Here is a 23,682-nt window from a genome sequence, read left to right on the forward strand (position 1 = left end):
TTAAGGGAAGGTACACGTTTGGTAATTACTCAAAACAAATATTTACTTCAAAACTTACTTGGGAACGAGCATTGGAGAGCTGTTGATAGTATTTAAATAACATTGTGGGAAACGACTCCCTCTTAAGTAACATAGTTTTTGAGAAAGAGGTAATTTCTCACTAAAATATTATAAGACTTCTAGCTAGACAATGCTAGAAGTCTTTTATTACTATCTGAAAGCTCACAAATTCGTCTAACCAGGGTTTTTTTTTTTTTTTATCATTTTCTCGCATCTTTGTTGACCAATTGAGCCCAAATGTTCACAGGCTTGTTTTTGTTATGGTTATGATGGGATACACCAAGTGGGAACACTGGTCTTTGAAAATTACCAATCGTGTACAGTGCCTTTAAAAAAAAACACTGGCAGTAAAAAAACTGAAAAACTGTTCATTGTTCATTGTCTTTTCTTTCTCATGTATCCTGCATTCCTTTTTTTAAATTGATTGTTTCCTTGATTTGTTTGTCAACTAATTATTCTTATGTAAAACTTTCATTTCCTTAGTTATTTTAATAGTTAGTTATTTTAATAGTTATTTAAATGTTTTTCTAGATTTTCTTGTCTTTTAATTATTGTGTAGAATTTGTTCATTCATAATGTGTCAGATATTCTGCACTTTTTGTTTAGAATTGATTGTTTCCCAAAATGTGCTTTTCAAATAATTATTTACATATAAATATTTTCCTTTGTCTTTTCTTTCTTAAAAGTAGTCTGAATTCCTTTTTAGCATTGAAACTTTCTTATGTAATTCTACATTCCTTTTTAGAATTGAATTATTCCTAGATTTGCTTGTCAAAAACAAGTTGTGTTTAATTACTTTCATTGTTAATACTTTCTTAGATATTCTGCTTTTTTACTTTAATAATTAGTTAGTTTGGCGTAGTTAGTTTTACGTCATATAGTTAAATTTTTTGTTTTCCTTTCGCTCAGGTATTCTCCACTCGTTTTTAGAATTTATTGTCTCCGTAGTTTGCTGTAGATACAAACTTGGATCCAAAAAACCATCACAGGTAGGAACATTCATTTATTTTATTTCAACAAAATCACAAACTTTTCCTCGATGTTTATCTCTATTTAAACACCTCACTTTGAACATTGTTCATGAGTTTTAAAATAAATAGTCAAAATTGTTTATTTTCAAGTGATATTTGCTGCTCATAATTCACATAATTTTTGTGTAAACTTAAATCTGTCTTGTTTTGCAATTTTGCGGACTTGAGCTTTCACTGTTACTATCATTTTATTTTTTTATTTTTATTTTTCACAGCCATCAGCAGCACAAGCCCACCACCAGTTAGACCACGGAACACCACAACAACAAACTAATCAACAGAGTCTTAGCCACGGAACACCACAACCAATCAATCAACCAGGTCCTAGCCAACCAAACTCGCCTCTACTACTTCAGTAACTTATTAGGGTTTTTTTTTTCTGGCAAAAATCCACCGTAATCATTTCCACTTCATTCTGTGCAATTGAGTGAACGTAGCAGCAACTTTTTACGGTCTGTTTACAAACTTCGTGGACAGGTTCAGACGCATTTTATCAGAAATGTTCTGGTGCTTAAGAACTTTGGGCAAAATTTTGCAATTCCTGCAAATAGAAAGAGTGACAATGTACTTAAGATGAGCACGTACTACAAACGAATTCATATTTGGATCATACTAGGGACATGTTAGACCTTGGCCCAAATTTCAAGGCTCTGCTTACCGTAAGCACAAAATCGGCGCTTACGGAAGCAGGGAACTCTGTGCTTATGGCAAGTGTATTTCATGGGTTAGCGATTTTTGGCTTCTGCACGTGCGAAGTGCACGTGCGAACTCCACGTTACTAGTCATTCTACGCTAACAAGGCTAGTGCAGAAATTCTGTGGTTGCTCGTAAGCGTGGAATCGTGATCGTAAGCGCATAATTCAGCGGTAAGGAGAGCCATGAAATTGGCTGTTTGTGTGTACATAGACCAGGTGCAGTTGTAGCATTTCATCCCATTAACAGACAGACCAACTCATTCCAAAAATTTAATTAATAAACTAGGGTCACATTACCGACATTTTCCAGTCGGAGCTTAGTGTTTTAGTTATATACAAAAACATGAGGGCCCACTGGCTTACATGTAAATATGCGACCTGGCATGCGCACAGGCGGCCATTTTCTAAGTTGAGAAAACGGGCATCGCACAGTGTGTGTTTGTGCAGCCATTTTGTAAGTTGTCAAAACAGCATCGCGTAGCGTTCAAGAAACACAAACTCTTACGTGTCTTTCATATTCAACGTGCGTACATGCGTACTCGCGCGTGTCTCCTTGCGTTCCCGTCGCATTTGTGCAAGAAGCATCACCAGTTCTCTAGTTCTTTTATATAACTCTATGGTTTTAGCCAGACCAAACCCGTTTTACGATTTTTTAGGATGGGTTCCGATGTTTTGAGAACTGGTTTAGTGTCACCCAGTCTTCTCCATGCTAACAATTTAGGTGATGCGTTGCCATACTGTGTTGAAAGAGTCCTGGTTCGTTTGACTCACTCGATGGATTCAAGGTTTAATTGACGAACCTAGAAATTTTAAATGTTGGACCAACGGTTTCTGCTGTATCCTCGTATTTTTGGGTGACCAAGAAAAGCAAACAGATCAAGCCTGAGGTTTCAATAATAAACACAGATTTTTATAACTTATTTTCTAGTACGAAATTAAGTGTTACACAAAATAATGAGGAAATTTTTCTTTGCTTTTTCATAAATTCACAATTTCTTGTATTATTTATTCAGTAACAAACACATAGTTTTAGTTGAAGTTAGTTCAATTACAGATATCATGGTTGTGGTACATTGTCTTTTTAAAATAAAAAAATTTTGGAAAAAAAAAAAAAAAAATGTCTGAATGTGTGAGTTATTGACAAAACCTTTCGCCACATTAGAGAAAATAAAACTCCAAATGAATTCTGACAATTCTTCACGACAACTTTAAGAAAATTTCATACAAAAAATGTAATATTAAGCATAAAATTCATTGTAAGTACTGAATTAACATCAATAATACTTGACCCACATCTGCTTTTTATCAGTAAGAAATGAATGTCCATTCCCTGTTGCCTGCATAGTTTTTGAGGTTTTAATGATTGCACACATAGGCCTACATGTACTTGACCGTACTTCATGTACTGTAATTTTTTTGCTAACCTGTGAAATTGGTCGTAGAGTTGCGAGATAATAATGAATGAAAAAACACCCTTGTCACATGAAGTTGTGTGATTTCAGATGCTTGATTTCGAGACCTCAAAAGCTAATTCTGAGGTCTCAAAATCAAATTCGTGGATAATTACTTCTTTCTCGAAAACTACGTTACTTCAGAGGGAGCCGTTTCTCACAATGTTTTATACTATCCACCTCTCCCCATAACTTGTTACCCAGTGAGGTTTTATGCTAATAATTATTTTGAGTAACTACCAATAGTGTCCACTGCCTTTAACGGATTTATCTATGCCTGCAACGGATAAACTTTTCAGCAGTAGAATAGGCACTTGTAACTTACAAGTTGTAAGTAGCATAAAATAAACCCAATTTCATGAAGCTGCTTACCACAAAAGCCTGCTTACAATTACATGTGCATTCTCCCATAAAGAAGTTGCATAAACTATTTAGGTGCTAAGCACAGACTTCACTGGTAAGCAATATGAAGCCAGGCCCATATCTGAAAGAGCATACAAATACAAAACACATGTAATCGTGAATGTCACAATTTATTTGATAGTTTTTAAATTCATGCTTACACTGTTTACTAGTACCATTTTTGTTTTCTCCAAAAGAAAACAATTTCTTTTTTAATTCAACGATTTTAAATGATAATTTTTGTGGAGCCCCTGACTGCAAAAACAGTATTATATAATTACCAATAATTATAATTTTGTTTTAAGGTTTTGGGTACTTTTTATGCGACACAAAACACACAAGTACACAGATTTGCATTAAACTTGCACTGTTTAAATATACGAGTAATGATGGTAGAAATCTCCCCTTAAAATATTACTTGCTGAGGTGCTGCAGTTATTGAGCAATGAGTAAAACAAACATAAAAATCATTTTAAAATGTTAGACAGATTGACGTGACTCTCCTGAAAACATTGCTTTATTTCCCTTTTTCTCAAAATGACGCTGAAACCTTTGACTACAAATGCATCTTCATTCACAGTGATTAAGGATTCATGTCAATGTCAAAAACTTGATTTACACAATGTATCAAAACTCTTTGAATCACCAGCTACCCCCCCCCTTCCAGCCCCTAAAAAGTTGCCTCCACTTAAAGGAACACGTTGCCTTGGATCGGTCGAGTTGGTCTTTGAAAAGCGTTTGTAACCGTTTGTTATAAAACGCATATATGGGTAGAAAGATGTTGTAAAAGTTGAAGCAAATGATTCACACAAACATGCCTCGAAACTGCACAGGTTTCCTTTTACCTCGTCGACATTTTTGACTCCCATAAATGGCCGACAGTGTTGGTTTGCAAATTCAAAGAAAAAACATGCATTTTCAAGGCAAATTTGTGTGGATCATTGTATTCTACTTTTAAAACATCTTTCAAATGATTACAAATGCATTTTATAGACCAACTCGTCCGGTCCAAGGCAACGTGTCCCTTTAATAAGACAGAAAGAAACTGACTACACTATTCAGAGAGTCTGGTTTTTAAAACCTCATCTTTGCCAATGTTAAAGGTTATATACACAGGATTGGCAGAGCCGACCAAATGGTCCCAGGCAGTGTTGTTTTAATTGATCAATTGATCATTGTACATGTAATGGTAATAGCAAAAATTTGCATCATTAGTCAAGTTAAACCCCAGTTCATACATATACATGTACTTGCTTGGAATGTTGAGAACACAGCCCTGTTTCCGCAGGGAATGTTTCTTTGTGCTCAAGTCAAAAAAGTGAAAACAAAATAAAATGCAAAATGTTCAGCTTGTCGTCACAATGTCCTTCATATTAATTGGGTTCTCAAACAACCAAAATCAGCTGTTGTGTTTTTCTTTTTAGGATTTCAGATATAGTTATCTTGAAAATAACTTAATTTCAGAAGGAAATATTTCATAATCAGAAAGCCTCCAGACAGAGATTCTTCAATATTTTATTTTTACCAATCCTGTAAGAATAAAACACGATGGACACTATTGGTAATTGTCAAAGGCCATTCTTCTCACTTGGTGTATCTCAACATATGCATAAAATAACAAACCTGTGAAAATTTGAGCTCAATCGGTCGTCGAAGTTGCGATACAATAATGAAAGAAAAAGCACCCTTGTCACACATCGTTGTGTGCTTTCAGATGCTTGATTTCGAGACCTCAAAATCTAATTCCGATTTCTCAAAATCAAATTCGTGGAAAACTACGTTACTTCAGAGGGAGCCGTACGTTTCTCACAATGTTTTATACCATCAACAGCTCCCCATTACCCGTTACCAAGTAAGTTTTTTATGCTCATAATTATTTTGAGTAATTATCAATAGTGTCCACTGCCTTTAAACAAACATTCATAAATACCCCAGACAGTTTCTCTACTCCTATTGGTGGAGAGCGCGTCACGTGGGGGTGTTTAAACGGTTCATAATGACCAGCTGGAGCTGTTTATAACCGGCTGGCTTCCGCGTGTCGGGCGCACAAGATTATCACGCGGAACGCAATTCATAGCTATTAGTAACAGCGCGTAATCTTTTTCTAAGCGCAACAGATTCTTCACAAAGTTGTTGAAAAAAATAATTCAAACCTCAAATTTTCAAATGTCCCTTTTATTCCCTTATTATATACTACCAAGCGTTTTGTAAAGTAGCACACATAAATTTAGTTACTTGACGCATTATAGTGATTTATAGTGATTTATCATTAGTGATTGAAAACTATGATACCTTTTGGTAAGACACTTATAGAAATGCAAAGGTCGTGGGTTCAATCCAACCCAAGTAATATGCCTGTGATTTTTTTCAACAGAGCTCGGGTAAGTACTGAGTACATGTATACAGTGATAACACACATCGATGTTTATCATTGTATATGGATAAAACCAAAATTTATACCTTTCTATCAATGAAATTAAAATAAAAAGAAGGCATCAACATTTCCTTGCAGAACTGAAATGAAATGAAAGTACCAACTTATTACCCATTGTACAAAATTGTGTAGCTAAAAAGGACTTCAATATCAGAGATTCATTTAAGGTTAATATTTGAGGTTTTTTGTCACAGAAAAGAATGGCAAGAGTAGAAATTTGTTCATCCTAGTTGTAATTTCAGAGGAACAAATATGTTTGAGTTTGTTGTGTCTTTAGTTTTCCCAAACACATTATCACTATACGTGTAGTGCACTACTTTTAAGTTCAGTTAGCCTTTTTTTTAAGCCAGTCCCCTTGGCAAAGAAAAAAACATTTTTCAAGGAAATTTGTTCAAAATGACTAAACAACAATGCAAGACGAGCCGTTTTTCTGAAAAACTAAACCAATTTTAGTTTGACCTTTTTTTTTATAGACTTGCCGTCTGCGTCAGAAACAATTCTATGTTTCAAGATTTATTTTGAGTAGAAATTTATAACTGATTTTAAATAATATTATTTGCATCTCCCCTTTAAGAAATGAAAACAATTTTTAGTCATTAATGTGTCAAAAACACAAACAATAATATTTTTAAAAAAATAGTACAGAAATTGAACTTTAAGCCACAATGTCTGACTTTATGAAAAAAAACACTCAAAACCCTTAGTATTTACAGAATATATTCGATGACAAATGTCACATTTCCTTTATCAAGTACCTTTACATAACAAACACATCGCTTTCAGACTCGTGGATTAATCTTTTTACGATATTGCAACAAAAACAAAAGTCACGCTCAGATTAGACTACTGACCAGGGCCCAATTTCATAAAGCCTGTAAGCACAAAAATTTGCTTAGCATGGAATTTCTTCCTTGATAAAAACAGGATTACCAACCAAAATTTCATGTGATTTTCAGGATTTAGCAACAACATTTGAGTACCATTATTACGCAATATGCAACAAATGAAACAATCATGGCTCTGCTTCGTGAGCAAGGAGTAACCTTGTTTCAGCCCTAGGAGTAGGTGGGAACAGCCTCTGGAATAAAAAATATATGTAGCCCACACCTTCAAGTAGCCTTCAGGCCTTGTGTGTCTGGCGACTTGCAGAAAAGAAAAAATAACTCTTGCAGAAGCAGTGAATTCTGCAAGACAAGCAATGTCATGGGTTTGCTTAATCCAAAGAGTGCAGGTTCAAGTCCAGGGCCCAATTTCATAGAGCTGCTAAGCACAACAAATTTGCTTAGCAACCAAATTTCCATTTGTTGCTCATTGCTTGTTACTTGTATTCATCTGCTGTTTGTTTATCCTGAAAACAACATGGAACTTTGGTTGGTAATCCTGTTTTTGTCAAGGAAGTTCGAAATTTCATGCTAAGCAAACTTTTGTGCTTAGCAGCTCTATGAAATTGGGCCCTGTTCACACCCAAGTTACAAGTGAATTTTAGATTGACTTTTTGTACATTACCTATCAACTTCTGTTGCCAATACTTTTTGTTTTGGGTTCCCCTTTTTATTTTAGTATTTTTTTGGGTGAGTTCAATTAGCTTCTCCAGATCGACCCCATTCTGCCCTCTGTACGTTCAAACAAGCTCCTACGTCGTTCCAAGGGCTCACCCGGGTCAGCCCCAAGTGCCCAGCTTGTTGAACGGGTCACTTGGGGCTAGCCCCAAGCATGGCGTCACCATGAGGGTGAGTGATCGTTCGATTAGCTCTTTTTTTAGGTTCCCCCTACTAATTCCAGCATCTCAGCAATGAACATTTCAAATTCAAACTACTTAGACTTTGTCCGATCCATTCTTGACTACGGTAAGAAGGTAGAGTAAACCGGTGTTGCCGATGGTAACAAAGCGACTGAAGTCATCGTTGGGTTGGACGAGTCGGACAAAACTTCCTCTTATATGGAACGTCTGGACTGGGGTCCCGTCAACTCTCCACCACTGTAGGGTCACAAAGAGAAGATGAGATCGTTCTTTATCAATCATGCAATCGTTTTTTTTAACCTTTTGATTTTTAAAATTCTGTATGAATGTAGATGTATGGGTGTCGTGGGCGAGTGAATAAGAGCACTGAACTCGAGCTCTGGTATTTCTGATCAGCAGTGTGAGGGTTCAAATCCTGATCGTGCTTCTCTCCACCCAGGGGTAAATGGGTAACTGTGAGGGCAGTGTTGGTTCTTGTGATATGATTAGCTTAGTGCGCTGAATACGTATTTGGCGGCACAGGCTGCTGTATACTCCCCAGGGAGCTGAGATGGTTTAAAGGAATGATTTAAGGCCCAGTGACCAGGGGTAATAATGTTGAAGCGCCATGAGCGTCACTGCGTTAATGAAAATTTCATCTCAAAAAGTGGTTGAGTTTTTGAGATGTCACAAAAAATCCGGAGGAAATAATGTCACTACATGAAGAGTTACATGTATCTGCAATAGTAATACATAATCTGAGAAGCATTACTGACAGTGAAATGCTTCGCAAATTCTTAGTTCTATCGAAAGCTGATGTAGGCTTTTAAAGGCTAGACACATAAGGCACTGTACACTTACACTCCCAGCATAATATAACAAGCCTGTGAATTGGTTGTCAAAGTTGCGATGAAAGAAAAAACACTATTGTTGGACGAATTTGTGTGCTTTCACATCGGAATAAAAGACCTCTAGATAGAAGTCTTTTTAATATTTTCGTGAGAAATTACTCTTTCTCAAAAACTACATTACTTCAGAGGGAGTCGTTTCCCATAATGTTTTATACTATAAACAGCTCTCAACTGCTCGTTACCAAGTCAGTTTTAAAGTTAAAATTAACAAACGTGTACCTTCCCTTTAACTTATGTTTTTATCGCCAAAACATATACCTTCCAATTCAAGAAGCTAAATTGTAATTTCCATTGTTAAATTAGATTACAAAATGGGGCTACCTTTTGGCATTTCACTTCATTTTGTTTTTAAATTCTAATTGTGAAGCGAAGCACTCTCAGAAAATCAAACTTAATCACAGTACAACCAATGATAATTAGAATCATAAATCTGTTAAACCTATACCAGATGAAGCCTGCCCTCAATGGTTGCTTACCTTTACGTTATCGCCAACAGATACAATGAATTGGCCGTCTGATGAGAATTGGAGGTCAGTGACCCAAGAGTTGTGTCCGGTACAGCATGCCAATTCACTGCCCGTAATCATGTCCCATATCTAGAAGTGAACAAAATATAACCGATGACTAGAGCAGAATTAGCTAGTCGAAACATTGAAACCAATGGGAGACTTTGAGGAGCTAGGTCATGTAGATGGCAGCAGACTTACCAGGTAAATTTCCATTGTTTATGTAGTTCTGCATGCGCACATTACCAAGAACAATGGATTTTACTTGGTAAGTCTGCTGCCACCAAGCGTCCTGAAAGTCTCCCATTAAGAACTCACTCTGTGGTAGTGAAGTTGATAACGATCCACTAGAAGCTTAAGTACATGTACATGTAGTAGTCCCTGCCGATTTAGTCTCCTGATGACGATAACTTGAGCAAGCTAGTCGGAACGTGGAGACCAATTAAGAACTCACTCCGCGGTAGTGCGGTTAACAACGATCCACTTAAAGTTAAAGAGGTAGTCCCTACGAGAGATGTTAAATTTGCATCGGGGATAAAGAAAATTAATTTTGGTTTTTAACCCATACACCGATGTGTGTTAGCACTGTTTACTCAGTACTTTCCCGAGTCCTGTGAAAGAATCACAGGCATATTACTCGGGTGAGATTCGAACCCACGACTCTTGCAATTACAGGTTGTCCCTGTCGATTTCCTACCTTCCACCCGGGGTAGTAGTTAAAAAGCAGGACAGTTCTTTTTAGAACTGAGAAGTCTCATGAAATCCAAAAAATTTACTCCACGGTAGTAGAATATAAAGCAAGACCGTTCCCTAAATCTACCCCACAAGTAGACACACATGGTGTTACCGCAAACCAAGTGTATATTGATACCTCACCATGCAATGCCTCAAGTCCTTTAACAAAGTTGTTACTAAGTAACTAACCTTAATGATGCCTTGATCGTTCCCGGTTACTAGGCAACGGCTGTTTGGTGAGATGCAGCATGTTCGAACCAGATCTCCGTGGCTATTAAGTGTTTGTAGGAGTGCACCGGTTTCAACATTCCATACCTGTTTATTGAACAAAATTCAAACACCTACATCAATATCCGAGAGTACCGTAATCTGCGGCATAGATTAGGCGCGATCCGCGCACAAGGCGCAATACCCTTAAATTCTCAGAATAGTTTGTGAGAATGGAGCTGCCCTCCAAACAGCTGCCCACATTACCAGTGACTGCACTTATCACAGTTGCCCTGGCGAGCAGTCCCTAAAGGAGCTCCATTTGTAGACAAACTTGCCACACAATGGCTAATTTGACATCAACAGTACCGTCTAATCGTAGCTGGTTAATCTGAGTGTTTACATAATAAAGTGTGCCGCTGCATAAGACGCAACACCATGAGTTTCTCTCTCAGGCTTGTCAGGTGCCATTCACTGCTAGTACATCAACCCCTACAGGGAGGTACTGTGATGAAATAAGAACACTACCATAATGTTAAGGGATTGTAATTTTTGTTTATCACGATGAGTAAAGCATGGCTTCTGTTTTTTTCATACTTTTCTCTTCTTTTTATTTCAGTCAAATTTACAAGAAGACTGGCAAATGGACTGCTAGTCCGTGTTATCCTGTTTTTTGGACCATCAAATATCAGATAAGAAGCATATTATGTGCAGGAAATTACAGAATACATGTAGTTTTAGGGCCCAATTTCGTGGCTCTGCTTACCCCCAATGGTATCGGGGAGATCGAGGGGGGTGTTTACTGGGGCTGGTAGGAAACTCCTGTCAAATACAAACAGTGTGGAAATAGTTGAACTTATCTTTACCTTGGCCGTGTTGTCGGCAGAAGCAGACACGGCAAGCTTCTCATCCATTGATAGGTCAGACGAGAAGATCCAGTTGTCGTGAGCTTTCATGGTTAACACGATCTTACCAGTCTTGACGTCCCATACCTGATTCAAAGGTTATAAAGTACAGTGTTTCATAATGACAATTACTGTACAGTCATAAGAAGGAGGCCGACCCTTTCATTAAAAAGGACGAGCAATCACTGAAATGCAACATGCAAAATCCACATGGTGTGATAATTATCTCCTGCACTTACACAACACGATGTAACTGTAGCTATAGCCATAACCATAACCATGACCTGATGATGACCATTACAAAAACTATGGGCCGTAACTACGAAAGCCGTTTAACCCATTAGATGCATATAAATTAGTAGTCACTGTGCAAACCTTGTGTCTAACTTCAAACAGGTACTGCTTTTAGTTAGCCACGTTTAAATGACTATTAGAGTTAAACATTTGTTTGTAATTAACAATAGCAATTCTTAAACATGGGACGGGGATTGTTTAGTGAGTATTCTGAGCCATTTAGAAGCCAGATATGTACACAGAAAGGTAGAAAGGTGGACAGGATGGATTGGCTCCAAATCTTCTTAAATCGTCTGCTAAATAAATATATTTAGAATATAAATATTAAATATAAGGTCATTATAATGACCTTATATTTAATATTTATATTCTTATTGGTAACGAGAGAATAATGAAAAACCGATGCATTGCCTAAACAAAACTGAATAAAACGCTCACTGATCGATAAACTCCAAACGCGAAATACGATCACTGATTCTCATCAAATATGAAATTTCAGACAGAAATATTTCAAGGGATGTTTTCTACTATCATCATCATTAGTTTTATGTAAATCTATGATCTTCACGATTTTTGTTTCTCACCAATTCTGTAATGTTCTTTTAAGCAGATGAACTATAACTGTTACCTATTAAGAAAACTATAACTACTTATTATCGTGTAATTCTCCTGACCTTTAATGTGCCATCATGAGAGGAAGATAGTAGCCTGGTGTCATTCTTGAAGAACTTGCATGAGTTGACAGAGTCAGTATGACCCCTGAAGCTCAGATGTTGACCAGGCTCGTCAAGATCCCATAACTAAACAAAGAAAATCAACCAAGGAGGAAATGTTACTTATTCTGGTGTGGAAGTGGAAGCCACTACATGTAGCTCCATTTAAAAATGTCCGAGTTTGGCCAAACTCGGACTCAGAAGGTATATACATTTTGCAAGATCCCATAACTAGTCAAAGAAAGTCAACCAACGAGGAAATGTTAGTTATTCTGGTGTGGAAGTGGAAGCCACTAGCTCCATATAAAAATTTCTGAGTTTGGCCACAAATACTCAGAAAGAAAACACCTTTTCAGGGAAGGCAGTGTGTTTACTTGGTTGATGAAATTATCTTTTGAATGATTTTCACAGTTGCTTTGTTTGACTCAGTTGCTTTGTTGGAAACATAAGACAGATCAACAAAAATTTGAAAACATTGTTTGGAAAGTTGTGCACACAAGTTTTCTCAACTTTAATGTAGACAGGAAACAAAGCTACGAAAAGTGGTTGAAAATAATCACAACATACCTTTAGAAATGAAAATGAATGCCTCTATTATCAACATATACCTTCTGAACCTAAAATCATTTATAAAATCATTTCAAATCGCAGTATTCTGTGTCTAAAAACACCAGAAAGTTTGATGCGAAACGAGCGGGAGACTGCCATTTCTGTGTACATACGCGCGTAGTACGTGGTACATCCCCTGTACGGTCCTGCTACACAGAGAAAACGTACGGCTCCACTAAGAGAAAAAGCACCCACTCATACATGCGTTGCTTGATTGTGAAATGACTTTCGGTCTTTGAATTGAACCTCACGTCATTTTTTCTTTTGTGGACATGTGCTATTTTAAGACTGCTGTCATGTTGAGATCGCGCTCTATCTACGGCTGTTTGCTGCGTTATAATCGCATGTTTATAACTCGAAGTACACCATGTCAGACTGCGCGGGCGCGTGCGGGCGGTATGTGTGGTAATACGCAGGTCGCCTCCGGGCGTTATGCGGGCAAAAGGGTTAAGAACATAAAAACATAATCAGGATTGATAAGAAGGAAACCAAATGAACCTTCACTGACCCTTATATCCGTGTCGGCTGATGTCGATGCAAGACTCGTCCCATTCTTATTGAACGTGCAGCTCCTGATTGAACTTGTGTGGCCTTTAAGTACGCATAACTCTTTGGCGTAAACTACACTCAGAATCTAAAAACGAAAAGGACAAAAGTCAAGTCCAGAATAATTTGTTAAGCATTGATTTTCAAACAATTTGTTTCACGTCTAAAAACTCTCTGAATTTTAAGTTACATTACCAATCCCCTAACTAAACATTTTCATATTAAATGAAGACTGTCAATCATGTCAATTGAGAAAATACAAAAGTATTTCCCTGAATTTTGTGCAATTCATAATCCAAGGCGTTAAACCAATGTTTGTATGAGAGAGATTGGATGTCACCAGCTTGGCGTTTATATCCCCCTGTGGGAGATTGCTGAGCTCCATTGACGGGAAAATCATCCAAAGCAACAACAAAACAAACAAACAAACAAACAAACACCTAAACACCCAAATAAAAGAAAAAAAACAAAAACAAAAAAACAAGGTGAACCGACATTTGAGGAAATGACTAATTATTTATTTGTGATATTTCATTTTTTATATAATTACGTGTATATTCCCAGCTTCGTTCCCACATGCTGCTTTTCCATCATGTGATATGGCCAGACTGCGGACTCTAGAGTTACTCTGTGTGACGACTCGTTGTCTCGTTCCATTGTGATCAATCACCTGAAGAAAAAAAAAAGAATCAATCAGTTAACATTTGTTTCCATAATGTTATTAAAGGCAGTGGACACTATTGGTAATTACTCAAAATAATTATTGACATAAAACCTTTCTTGGTGACGAGTAATGGGGAGAGGTTGATGGTATAAAACATTGTGAGAAACGGATCCCTCTGAAGTGCCATAGTTTTCGAGAAAGAAGTAATTTTCCACAAATTTGATTTTGAGACCTCAAGTTTAGAACTTGAGGTCATGAAATCAACCATCTTTAACGCACACAACTTCGTGTGACAAGGGTTATGACCGATTGAGCTCAAATTTTCACAGGTTTGTTATTTTATGCATATATATGTTGATACACCAAGTGAGAAGACTGGTCTTTGACAATTACCAATAGTGTCCAGTGTCTTTAAACGACGTGTTATTCTAAATTCATAAATACCTAAGACAGTTTATCCATTCTGATTGGTCGAGAGGGCATCACCTGGGGTTGTTTGAACGAATGATATAACAACAACAGTAAAAAGTGTTGAAACATGGGCGTGACACGCGAACAACAGTAAAAAGTGTTGAAACATGGGCGTGACACGCGCACTTGCACCTGTGCGTATAAGACATTTTTTTAAAATCATATTGGTTGAGAGCGAAGGCTGAAACAGTTGTGCAACATCACGCGATACGCGCGACGCGCACAACATCTCCTTCTAAGGAGTTGTTTACCCGAGGGCCTTACCATTTCAAAGCTGGAGGGGTCTTGTGTTGACAGAAATCATTGAACAGTTATAATTTTGCATTTATTTTACCTTTTGACCAAAAAGTGTTAATGTTTTTTGACCGAAAAGGTATTTATGAATGGGAATGAAAGTGTGTTGAATCGGTTTTCAACTAGTGGTATAAACCCGGCAAGGCCTGGTTCTTGATAATTTACCTCGACTTCGTCTTTGTAAAATTATCAAGTCCAGGCCTCGGCGCGGGTTTAAACCACTAGTTGAAAACCTCTTTACCACACATTGATTCCCTTAATACACAATGCAAAAATAATCAAAATAAAATATAGGTTTGAAAAAGCAAAGAAAGGAAACAGTATGGTGTATGTAGACCGAGTAGAGGCTTGTAGTATTCAGACAGAGACAAGAAAAACGGACAGACAGAGACATGATAAACGGCGGACACAGAATGCAGAGAAATGAACAAAACGACTAACAGACAACACCAATGCCCGGTTGCCTAAAATGAATACAATAACCAAACAAAAACGTGAACAACTTAAAAATTTTCAGACTTGTGTTTCTGCTAGTGGCCCATGTGCTGATGAATGAATCGCTAAATAAAAAAAATCCAAAGGCACAAAGAAAAACTCCATCATCAAGAGTGTCATGGCCGAGCGGTTAAGAGCACCGGATTCAAGCTCTGGTGTTTGATCAGCAGAGTGTGGGTTCAAATCCCGGTCGTGACACTTGCTACATTAAATTGGTTCAATTAGTGCTTTCTGTTCTACCGGCCAGGCTTCAGACTGATGATGCCCAAGCTTACATCCATATGGACTGTAAAAGGGGCAACCCTGTTTCAGCCCTAGAAGAAGGTGGAAAAGAAAATGTATTGTAGCCCACACCTTGAAGTGGCCTTCAGGCCTTGTGCGTCTGGTTGCATTGCATAGAAACAAAAATTAAAATAAAAAATAAAAAACTTTTAATGACGGGAGTCACTTACCATACAAGCGTGAGTGCTATCGGTCGCCACTATCCTAACATCTGCTCCTACATACTGAGCGGCAAAATCACGCTTTAAAATCACATTACTGTCGTCATGAAATCCATCTATCTTCCAGATCTGAAAAAAAAGTGAAGAAGTCGGTTGAAAGTAAAAGAAATTGATAAATGTATCTAATTCAGTTTGCGGTAACACCATGTGGTGTCCTGGGGGAGTGGCTTAGAGCATTGAATTCAAGGTCTGGGTTTGGATCACGGTCATGACACCTGTGTCCTTGAGCAAGATACTTTACTATAATTGCTTCTCTTCACCCAGGGGTATAAATGGGTACCTGCGAGGGAAGAGATTGATATTGTGTATGTTTAGGGTGTCATGACGGAGTAGTTTAAGAGCATACATCATGTACATGTAGATACAAGCGCTATTACGTACAACACTATTATTAATACCCAGGTCGAAATTCTAGTTAAACTGGGTTTAACTGGAACTAGTTGAAACCAGTTGATAAACTAGTTAAACACAGTTAAAACCAGTTGGTTTAATATGGAAAATGGACAGAGACCAACTGGTTTATAATTTCAACCTAGTTGAACACAGTTAAACCTAGTCCAAACCAGTTGGTTAATATGGAAAATGGACGAGTTTGATCACTATCCAGTTGAACCAGTTGACCCCAGTTAACTATAGGTTCAACTGGAATTTTGACCTGGGTATTAGTCAATATCCAAAGAATTGCAAAGGTCTTGGGTTTGAATCCCACCCGCAGTAGTTTGTTTTCAGTAGTTTGTTTCTTTCTTTTGTTTCCCTTTGTTCCCTCTTCCCTCTGGTGCTTATTTTTTTTTCTTTCTTCTTTTCATGCGCTTTGAGCACCTTATTAGGTGGATATTGCACAATAAAAATTTTCCTTAGTAATATCATTATTATTTTTTAGTCTTACTCCATCTACGTACCATAACCGTTTCATCGTCAGAGGCAGAGATAAGATTCTCTCCGATTTTGTCAAAAGCAACGGATAGAACCCAACTGCTATGACCTCGGAATACTGTCAGAGACTTGTATGTTGCCACATCCCACAGCTGTAACACAAGATTTTGACAAACAACATACTGTAATATGCATAAAATAACAAACCTGTGAAAATTTGAGCTCAATTGGTCGTCGAAGTTGCGAGATAATTATGTAAAAAAAACAACGTTATCACACAAAGTTGTGTGCTTTAAGATCTTTGATTTTGAGACCTCAACATCTAGTTCTGAGGTCTCAAAATCAAATTTGTGGAAAATTACTTCTTTCTAGAAAACTACGCCACTTCAGAGGGAGCCGTTTCTCATAATGTTTTGTACTATCAACCTCTCCCCATTACGCGTTACCAAGTTAGATTTTGTGCTAATAATTATGTTGAGTAATTACCAATAGTGTCCACTGCCTATAAGGACCTAACATAAACCTCAATTTCTAATTAATCTTTAACACTTAGAAGTGGACTTACCCATATCGAGAAATCGGAGAGTCCAGTTGCAATAATGTTCCCCCGAGGGGAGAAGGCACAGCAGAGTATTGACTGGGCACGACACTCGCACAAACCGAGAAGTTTGCCCGTCGCGACATCCCAAACCTACAATACACAATCATAGAGTTAAATCATTCAGTATTGGAGGATTCGTACACTTTATTTTTATTATTTTAGCGCACCCAACACTGAAGAATCTACACTTAAACTATCAATTACAAAGTAAAGTAAATTATTTCCACTTAAAAATCACTGTTTTTCCAAACTGAAAGATAACATGGTGAATAAGCAAAACAAAGCTGAAAACATGTTATCTTTCAATTTACAAAGACATGTTCCAATTAACAAATTTCACCCATGTAACACAATTGGTGTTCGCTCCGCAAACTGACATTGTACCTAATTATGTTGCAAGCACTATAAAGTATGCCTATTAATATATTTTGCAAAATAATCATGGAATGTGACCAACCATTGTTTGACACAAAATAATACACTAAATAAAGTAAACAAAATAATATGCATTTGGTTTGCAGATAACACCATGTGTGTATCTACTTGCCAGGTAGAGTTTGTTTTAGAGAACTGTCTTGCTTTATATTTGGTTTGCAGTAACACCATGTGTGTATCTACTTGACAGCTAGAGTTTGTTCTTAAAGAACTGTCTTGCTTTATATTTGGTTTGCAGTAACACCATGTGTGGTTCTACTTGCCAGGTACATGTAGAGTTTGTTCTTAGAGAACTGTCTTGCTTTAAATTTGGTTCGCGGTAACACCATGTGTGTATCTACTTGGCAGGTAGAGTTTGTTCTTAGAGAACTGTCTCGCTTTACTCTACTACCGTACATTGTTGGGGTTTTATAGAAGCTAATTTCATGACGTAGAAACTTGGTAGATACTATACTTACATGGAGTTCATTCGAAGCACCAGAAGCAATCTGTTTATCATTGGGGGATACGGAGCAGCAGGCGACAAAACTACTATGGGATTCATAACTTTGCATAATACTGCCACTCTCTGCGTTGAAAACCTTCAGAGACACAAATACAGAAAAGGAAGAAACTTTAAATGAATAAATAGTAAACTTGCATGAACAATGAGTAAATCTCTGATGTGGGAGTGTTGGCTCTGAAAAGAGCCGATGTGGTCTTGACGTTTCGAACAGTATACTCTGCTCATCTTCAGGTGAATGCTGAAGCTTTACAGGGTGTGGAAAATAATAAGTAACTATAACTAGTAACTTTTTAAGTATAAACATGTTTAATAATAACTATAAGTATAAATATGACACCACACCTTAAGTCCGGTGCTCTTATCCGCTCGGCCACGATACGCCACTTCTTTCATATTTGACTCTTACCTTTACTGTTCCGTCATCTGAACAGCTCACAATGAAGCTATCATCGTTTGACCACAGGCAACCTTTGACAGCTAGAGAATGACCAGTCAATGTCCGCAACAAATGTGGCCGCTCACCCATGTCCCACACCTGTTGAAGTTACAAATAATAATCACAGTAATATTAATAGGAGTTTATATGGGCATTACGACTTTGCATGGCGAGGTATCAATAATTGGTTTGCAGTAACACCGTGTGTGTCTTCTTGCCAGGTAAAAAAGGTAGTCAAGTTTTTTACTCCATAAAATGACCGACCGTGTTAAGGAAAACCTTACGCCTTCGAATTTGTGTGGATCATTGTATTCTACTTTTAAAGCATCTTTCTATCCATAGCGATTTCATAACAAACGGTTTCAAGCGCTTTTCAAAGACCAACTCGACCGATCCAAGGCAACAATGCCCGGCTTACACGCATGACTGCGTAGCAGCCTTTGTTTGCCCACAGCTGTACTGGCCACAAACAGCATTCCGCGGCTTACCACATACAGTCCACAGCAGTCCGGACTAGATAAGTGGCCATAGCCACCTTCCGCCTTCTAGGGGTTAAGTAATTGCTGCTAACCAAACTCAATTTGCTCAAAGAATTTTCCACAAACCTTGACAGTATTGTCTTCTGAACATGAAGCTGCTCTTTTACCGTCATGGGAAAAGACGCACATATAAACCTCCTCCAGATGACCATAAAGAGTCACAATAATCTTCTCTTCGGCAACGTCAAACAGCTGACAAAAAACAAACGTTGTTAAAAATACATTCATAAATACAGTTTCTCTACTCCTATTGGTAAAGAGTGCGTCACGTGGGTGTGCATAAACACTTTGTTAATTCATAAGCATGACACGCGACCTTGCACATATATGAAGACAGTTTCTTTATTCTTAACCCACACCTGTGACGTCATGCTATTGTTAAATCGCTCCATTATTTTGCACGAATGGCGCGATGGGTACATCTATTCACCCATTGTGCATAAAAGAGTTAAGGAATAAAGTAAATGAAGTCAATGACGCCATTGACCATATATTATTTTGTTTTTAATGGTTTTTAACACAGGTTAATAGAGCTACACATGTATTGCAAAATGATCGTTAACACTTTCCACAAGTGAACAGCTACATTATTAAATTATTATTTAGCTGAGATGTTAACAAATAATTATAGAACTACAACAGTAATTTAGGCAGGTCTTAAAGTCAGATAAATCAATTTCATTTTAACCAGTATTTTTGTTTTTTGTTTTTATTAATTCAAAATGCTTCATTTATCATACACAAACATGGTAAGTGAGTAAAGTCCCTAAAATTTAAGATTGCAAAGATACTTTTTTCAATATCATCATAAAAAATACCTGACCCGTCCAGCCACTGAGAAAATAGTACATGCTCTCATTTCGTCTCGGCTGGATTTCGGTAATGGTCTTCTTTTTCACTTACCCCAAACTCAACTTTCTAAACTACAAAAATTACAAAACGCAGCTGCTCGCATTGTCACTCTTACCAGGAAACACACTCACATTACACCAGTTCTGAAGTCACTTCACTGGCTACCAGTCGAATCTCGTATTACTTTCAAACTTCTGTTGCTTATCTTTCATTGCATTAATGGTTCTGCTCCTATATATAACATTTCTTTGGTTAAAGCTTATACTCCTGTGCGATCTCTCCGATCTTCCAATACATGCATGCTACAGGTTACTAAGAGTAGCAAGTCATGGGGCGATAGGTCTTTTTCCCATGCTGGACCCACACTCTGGAATGACTTGCCTCTACAAATCCGCAATATTTCTAACATCAATACTTTCAAGGTTAAGTTGAAAACCACTTTGTTTAATCTCGCCTATATGTAACTGGTATATTTGTCTTATTTTCCTTGCTGTGTGTGGTTCCCCCTCCTGTGCGCGTTGAGCACCTCATTTTGGTGGATTTTGGCGCCCTATAAATATAAAATATTCTTTATTATTTATAAAATAACAGGAATTCAACTGAAATTGTTGATCATAAAGGTAGCTTAAATTTGTTTATTAAAAACAAATCTGAAACTACAGGCTTGTACGCGGGTAGGTCACTTCTTTTATCTTCACCTTTTGGGTAACGTCCGTCGATATATCGAAAATAGTCAAAAACTCGATATTTTTTTGACATCGAAATCGCCGATGTCACTTTTATAATCATATCGTAATATCGGATTTTCGATATATCGAAAATAATTTCGATGTTTTGAAAATTTCGATGTTCCTAAATGATATCGAAAATACCAAAAGAGTGTCCGATTATTTAAAAGAAATCTGTGTTTGAGTATTAGAAAAGCCGTCGTCGTTATGTAGTTTCATCATTTTGAGTTGCTCTATTAAATAAAATACGTTCTACAACCAAGTTTGTCTGCTTGTTCTTTGTGTTTTCGCCATCAGCCGCCGGCCCGCCGCAGAAGTTCACGACCCCGCGGCGAGCGCTCGGTAAAACCTCAAAAGAAACCGCCGCTGCTGCCCCGTCGGCTGTTTAAGATGCAACTTCCCATTGCGCATGTGATCAAAATCAATGCGTCTTCACCCCGCAAAAACTTCCCCGAATCAACAAGACAAAACAAAACAAGGAAGAAAACAATCTTACGTTATACAGTAAAATAATCTTTCTAACAATCCAAGGTTTCGTAATGGCGTCATTTTGGTCAAATAAAGCCTACACGTTGTGTTGTTTTCGGTAAACAAGCTAACATTTCCGAGGAACTTTATGCTTCGCAGCACAGACCACGCTGTCGGCGGCTATTGCGTGCGTACCAGCGAAGACTATGCTTTTGTACGGTTTAAGCGTGCACACCAGCGTGTATGGTTATTGCAATTCGGGGGGAAAACCCGTTTGCCCAAGCATGCACAGACACGTGCAGTCTTGGTCAAGGCGGTAACGCGTGATGCACTGCGTTATTCGACAATAAAGGGCGTTCTAGCATTCAATGTTTCTTGCCTTTGTTATAGAATGCAAAGTAAAAAGACTACGAGGCTTTATTGGAGACTATGTGACTGCATGCTGTGTGCGTTGTATATTGTGATCGCGGAGTGGTAGGTCTGTGTTTTGCGGGACTTTCTAGTGATTTTTTTTCGATGATTATCTCAACCATTTTCAACCGTAAAGGTAGTCCGGGCGCCCGTCGGATCGGACAACTTGATTGACACTTCTACGTCAATGCATCGGCAACTGACACCTTAATGTCGGCGAGTCACGCAACTCACAAAGGCTCTGTGTCATTTTGAGACGGCCAATCATGGCCAATCACGAATCGAGAATTGTGGTGAGCGTTCACCAAATGGCCAAGCCAGCGGTAGCGGCGATCATACTTTGTTGTAAAACCAGAAATAATCGGGGCGGGACTACGCAATTTGAAATTGTATGAACTACAAACAAGTTCGGGGGATCAGACAAAAACAGGTTGAAATGTAACCCTATTAAACTGTCAGTCTACGGTGTATATATTTCTACCTCCATGAGTATACCAAGTGCTGTTTTTAGGCTTCCATCTTGCGCGCGGGAAATACTCGATATATCGAGTATACTCGATATTAAATTTTCGATATATCGGTTATGGGAAAAAACTGACATCGACGGACGTTACTTTTGGGTTTTTTGTAGACCGAGAAAGTCGGCTACAACATCATCTGATAGTCTTTTTCGTTCACTAACTTGTATAAATTTACTTAAAGTCAAGAAACAAAATCACTTATCTGCTGCCACTTTCGCTCCCGATCTATGATGCCACTATCGAAGGACAAGCATATTTCCTAAATGTTGGTCTTCGTCCACTGTTCACACACCACCAGTGGTGTTCACTGGAGTGAACAAGCTTACGTAATACATACAAACAATTGACTTAAAAATTAAACAATATCGCGCCATTCGTGCGAAATAATGGAGCGATTTTAACAATAGCATGACGTCACAGGTGTGGGTTAAGTCGCATAATGCCCTCGGTGAACGCGCCATTCGTGGGTATAAATGGCCCTCGGGCTTCGCCCTCGGGCCATTCTTACCCACGAATGGCGCGCACCTCGGGCATTATCCTATACCTATTGGTCGAGAGCAACGGCTGACATAGTTGAGCTACATGTACATCATGCTATACGCGCGACGCCCACAGCATTCCCCTTATAAGGAGTTGTTTACGCGAGGGCAGCGGAGGGCTATACCAGTTCATAGCTGGAGGGGTGTTGTGTTTAAAGAAATCATTTAAAAATTATTTTACTTTTTGACAAAAAAGTGATGATGTTTATGACCGGGAAGATATTTCTGAATGGGAATCAAAGTGTGTTGAATCGGTTTTCAACAAGTGGTTTAAACCCGCCGAGGCCTGGTTCTTGATAATTTACCTCGAGTACACCATTGAGTACATCAAGTGAGAATACTGTTCTTTGACAATAGACCGATCCATTACGCCCCGCCTCCTTACCAGTTGACCAATTACAGCCCCGAAACCCGATCACCATTAGTGCAAAGATCACCAAACGGTTAAAATGGTGATCAGATTTCGCGGTTGTGATTGGTCAATGATAATTGGGCCTGGCTTCATGGATCGGTGTATTACTAAGGGTGTCCATTGCCTTAAAGGCAGTGGACACTATTGGTAATTACTCAAAATAACTATTTATTGGTAACAAGTAATGGGGAGAGGTTGAAAGTATACAACATTGTGATAAACGGCTCCATCTGAAGTGACGTAGCTTTCGAGAAAGAAGTTATTGTTAAAGAATTTGATTTTGAGACCTCAGATTTGGAAGAAAAAAAAATTGAGGTCTCGAAATCAAGCATCTGACAGCCTATAACTTGGTGTGACCATGGTGCGACAAGGGTGTTTTGTCTTGCATTAATATCTTGCAACTTCGATGACCGATTGAGCTCAAATTTGCACAGGTTTGTTATTTTGTGCAAATGTTGAGATACACCAAGTGAGAAGACTGGTCTTTGACAATTACCCAAAGTGTCCAGAGTCTTTACGTCAACTTGCCTAATAATGTAAAAAAGCGTATGGTTTAATATTTGTGAATGAGTGTTTACAAACCTTTAGCGTTTTATCAGATGAGCAACTTAGAATCGTTGTCCCATCGGGGGAAAACTCACACCAGTTAACTTTGTCTTCATGATGGTCAAACATGGTGTTCACTCGGCCTGACATACAATCCCAAATCTAAATAG

The 23,682-nt window shown here is 38.0% G+C and overlaps 2 protein-coding genes across 2 annotated transcripts in view; one reads left to right on the top strand and one right to left on the bottom strand.

Annotated features, from left to right (window-relative positions):
- The window catches only part of LOC139953906 (endoplasmic reticulum-Golgi intermediate compartment protein 2-like), a 31,286-nt gene extending 23,883 nt beyond the window's left edge, over window positions 1–7,403 (top strand). The window contains exons 10-11 of the mRNA XM_071953508.1: window positions 970–1,049; window positions 1,307–7,403. Coding sequence (XP_071809609.1) covers window positions 970–1,049; window positions 1,307–1,450 — 224 coding nt within the window. The 3' untranslated portion in view covers window positions 1,451–7,403. The remainder of the gene's footprint in view (window positions 1–969; window positions 1,050–1,306) is intronic.
- LOC139953908 (apoptotic protease-activating factor 1-like) overlaps window positions 6,434–23,682 on the bottom strand; it is a 31,731-nt gene continuing 14,482 nt past the window's right edge. The window contains exons 13-26 of the mRNA XM_071953512.1: window positions 23,549–23,674; window positions 19,102–19,227; window positions 18,467–18,595; window positions 18,014–18,136; window positions 17,085–17,210; window positions 16,546–16,671; window positions 15,596–15,715; window positions 13,770–13,889; window positions 13,182–13,307; window positions 12,026–12,151; window positions 11,019–11,144; window positions 10,135–10,260; window positions 9,181–9,300; window positions 6,434–8,051 (exon numbers count right to left, since the gene is read on the bottom strand). Of these exons, the coding sequence (XP_071809613.1) occupies window positions 7,890–8,051; window positions 9,181–9,300; window positions 10,135–10,260; window positions 11,019–11,144; window positions 12,026–12,151; window positions 13,182–13,307; window positions 13,770–13,889; window positions 15,596–15,715; window positions 16,546–16,671; window positions 17,085–17,210; window positions 18,014–18,136; window positions 18,467–18,595; window positions 19,102–19,227; window positions 23,549–23,674 (1,782 nt within the window). The 3' untranslated portion in view covers window positions 6,434–7,889. The remainder of the gene's footprint in view (window positions 8,052–9,180; window positions 9,301–10,134; window positions 10,261–11,018; window positions 11,145–12,025; window positions 12,152–13,181; window positions 13,308–13,769; window positions 13,890–15,595; window positions 15,716–16,545; window positions 16,672–17,084; window positions 17,211–18,013; window positions 18,137–18,466; window positions 18,596–19,101; window positions 19,228–23,548; window positions 23,675–23,682) is intronic.

This window comes from Asterias amurensis, chromosome 22 (assembly GCF_032118995.1).
Source record: "Asterias amurensis chromosome 22, ASM3211899v1".
NCBI classification, from domain to species: Eukaryota; Metazoa; Echinodermata; class Asteroidea; order Forcipulatida; family Asteriidae; genus Asterias; species Asterias amurensis.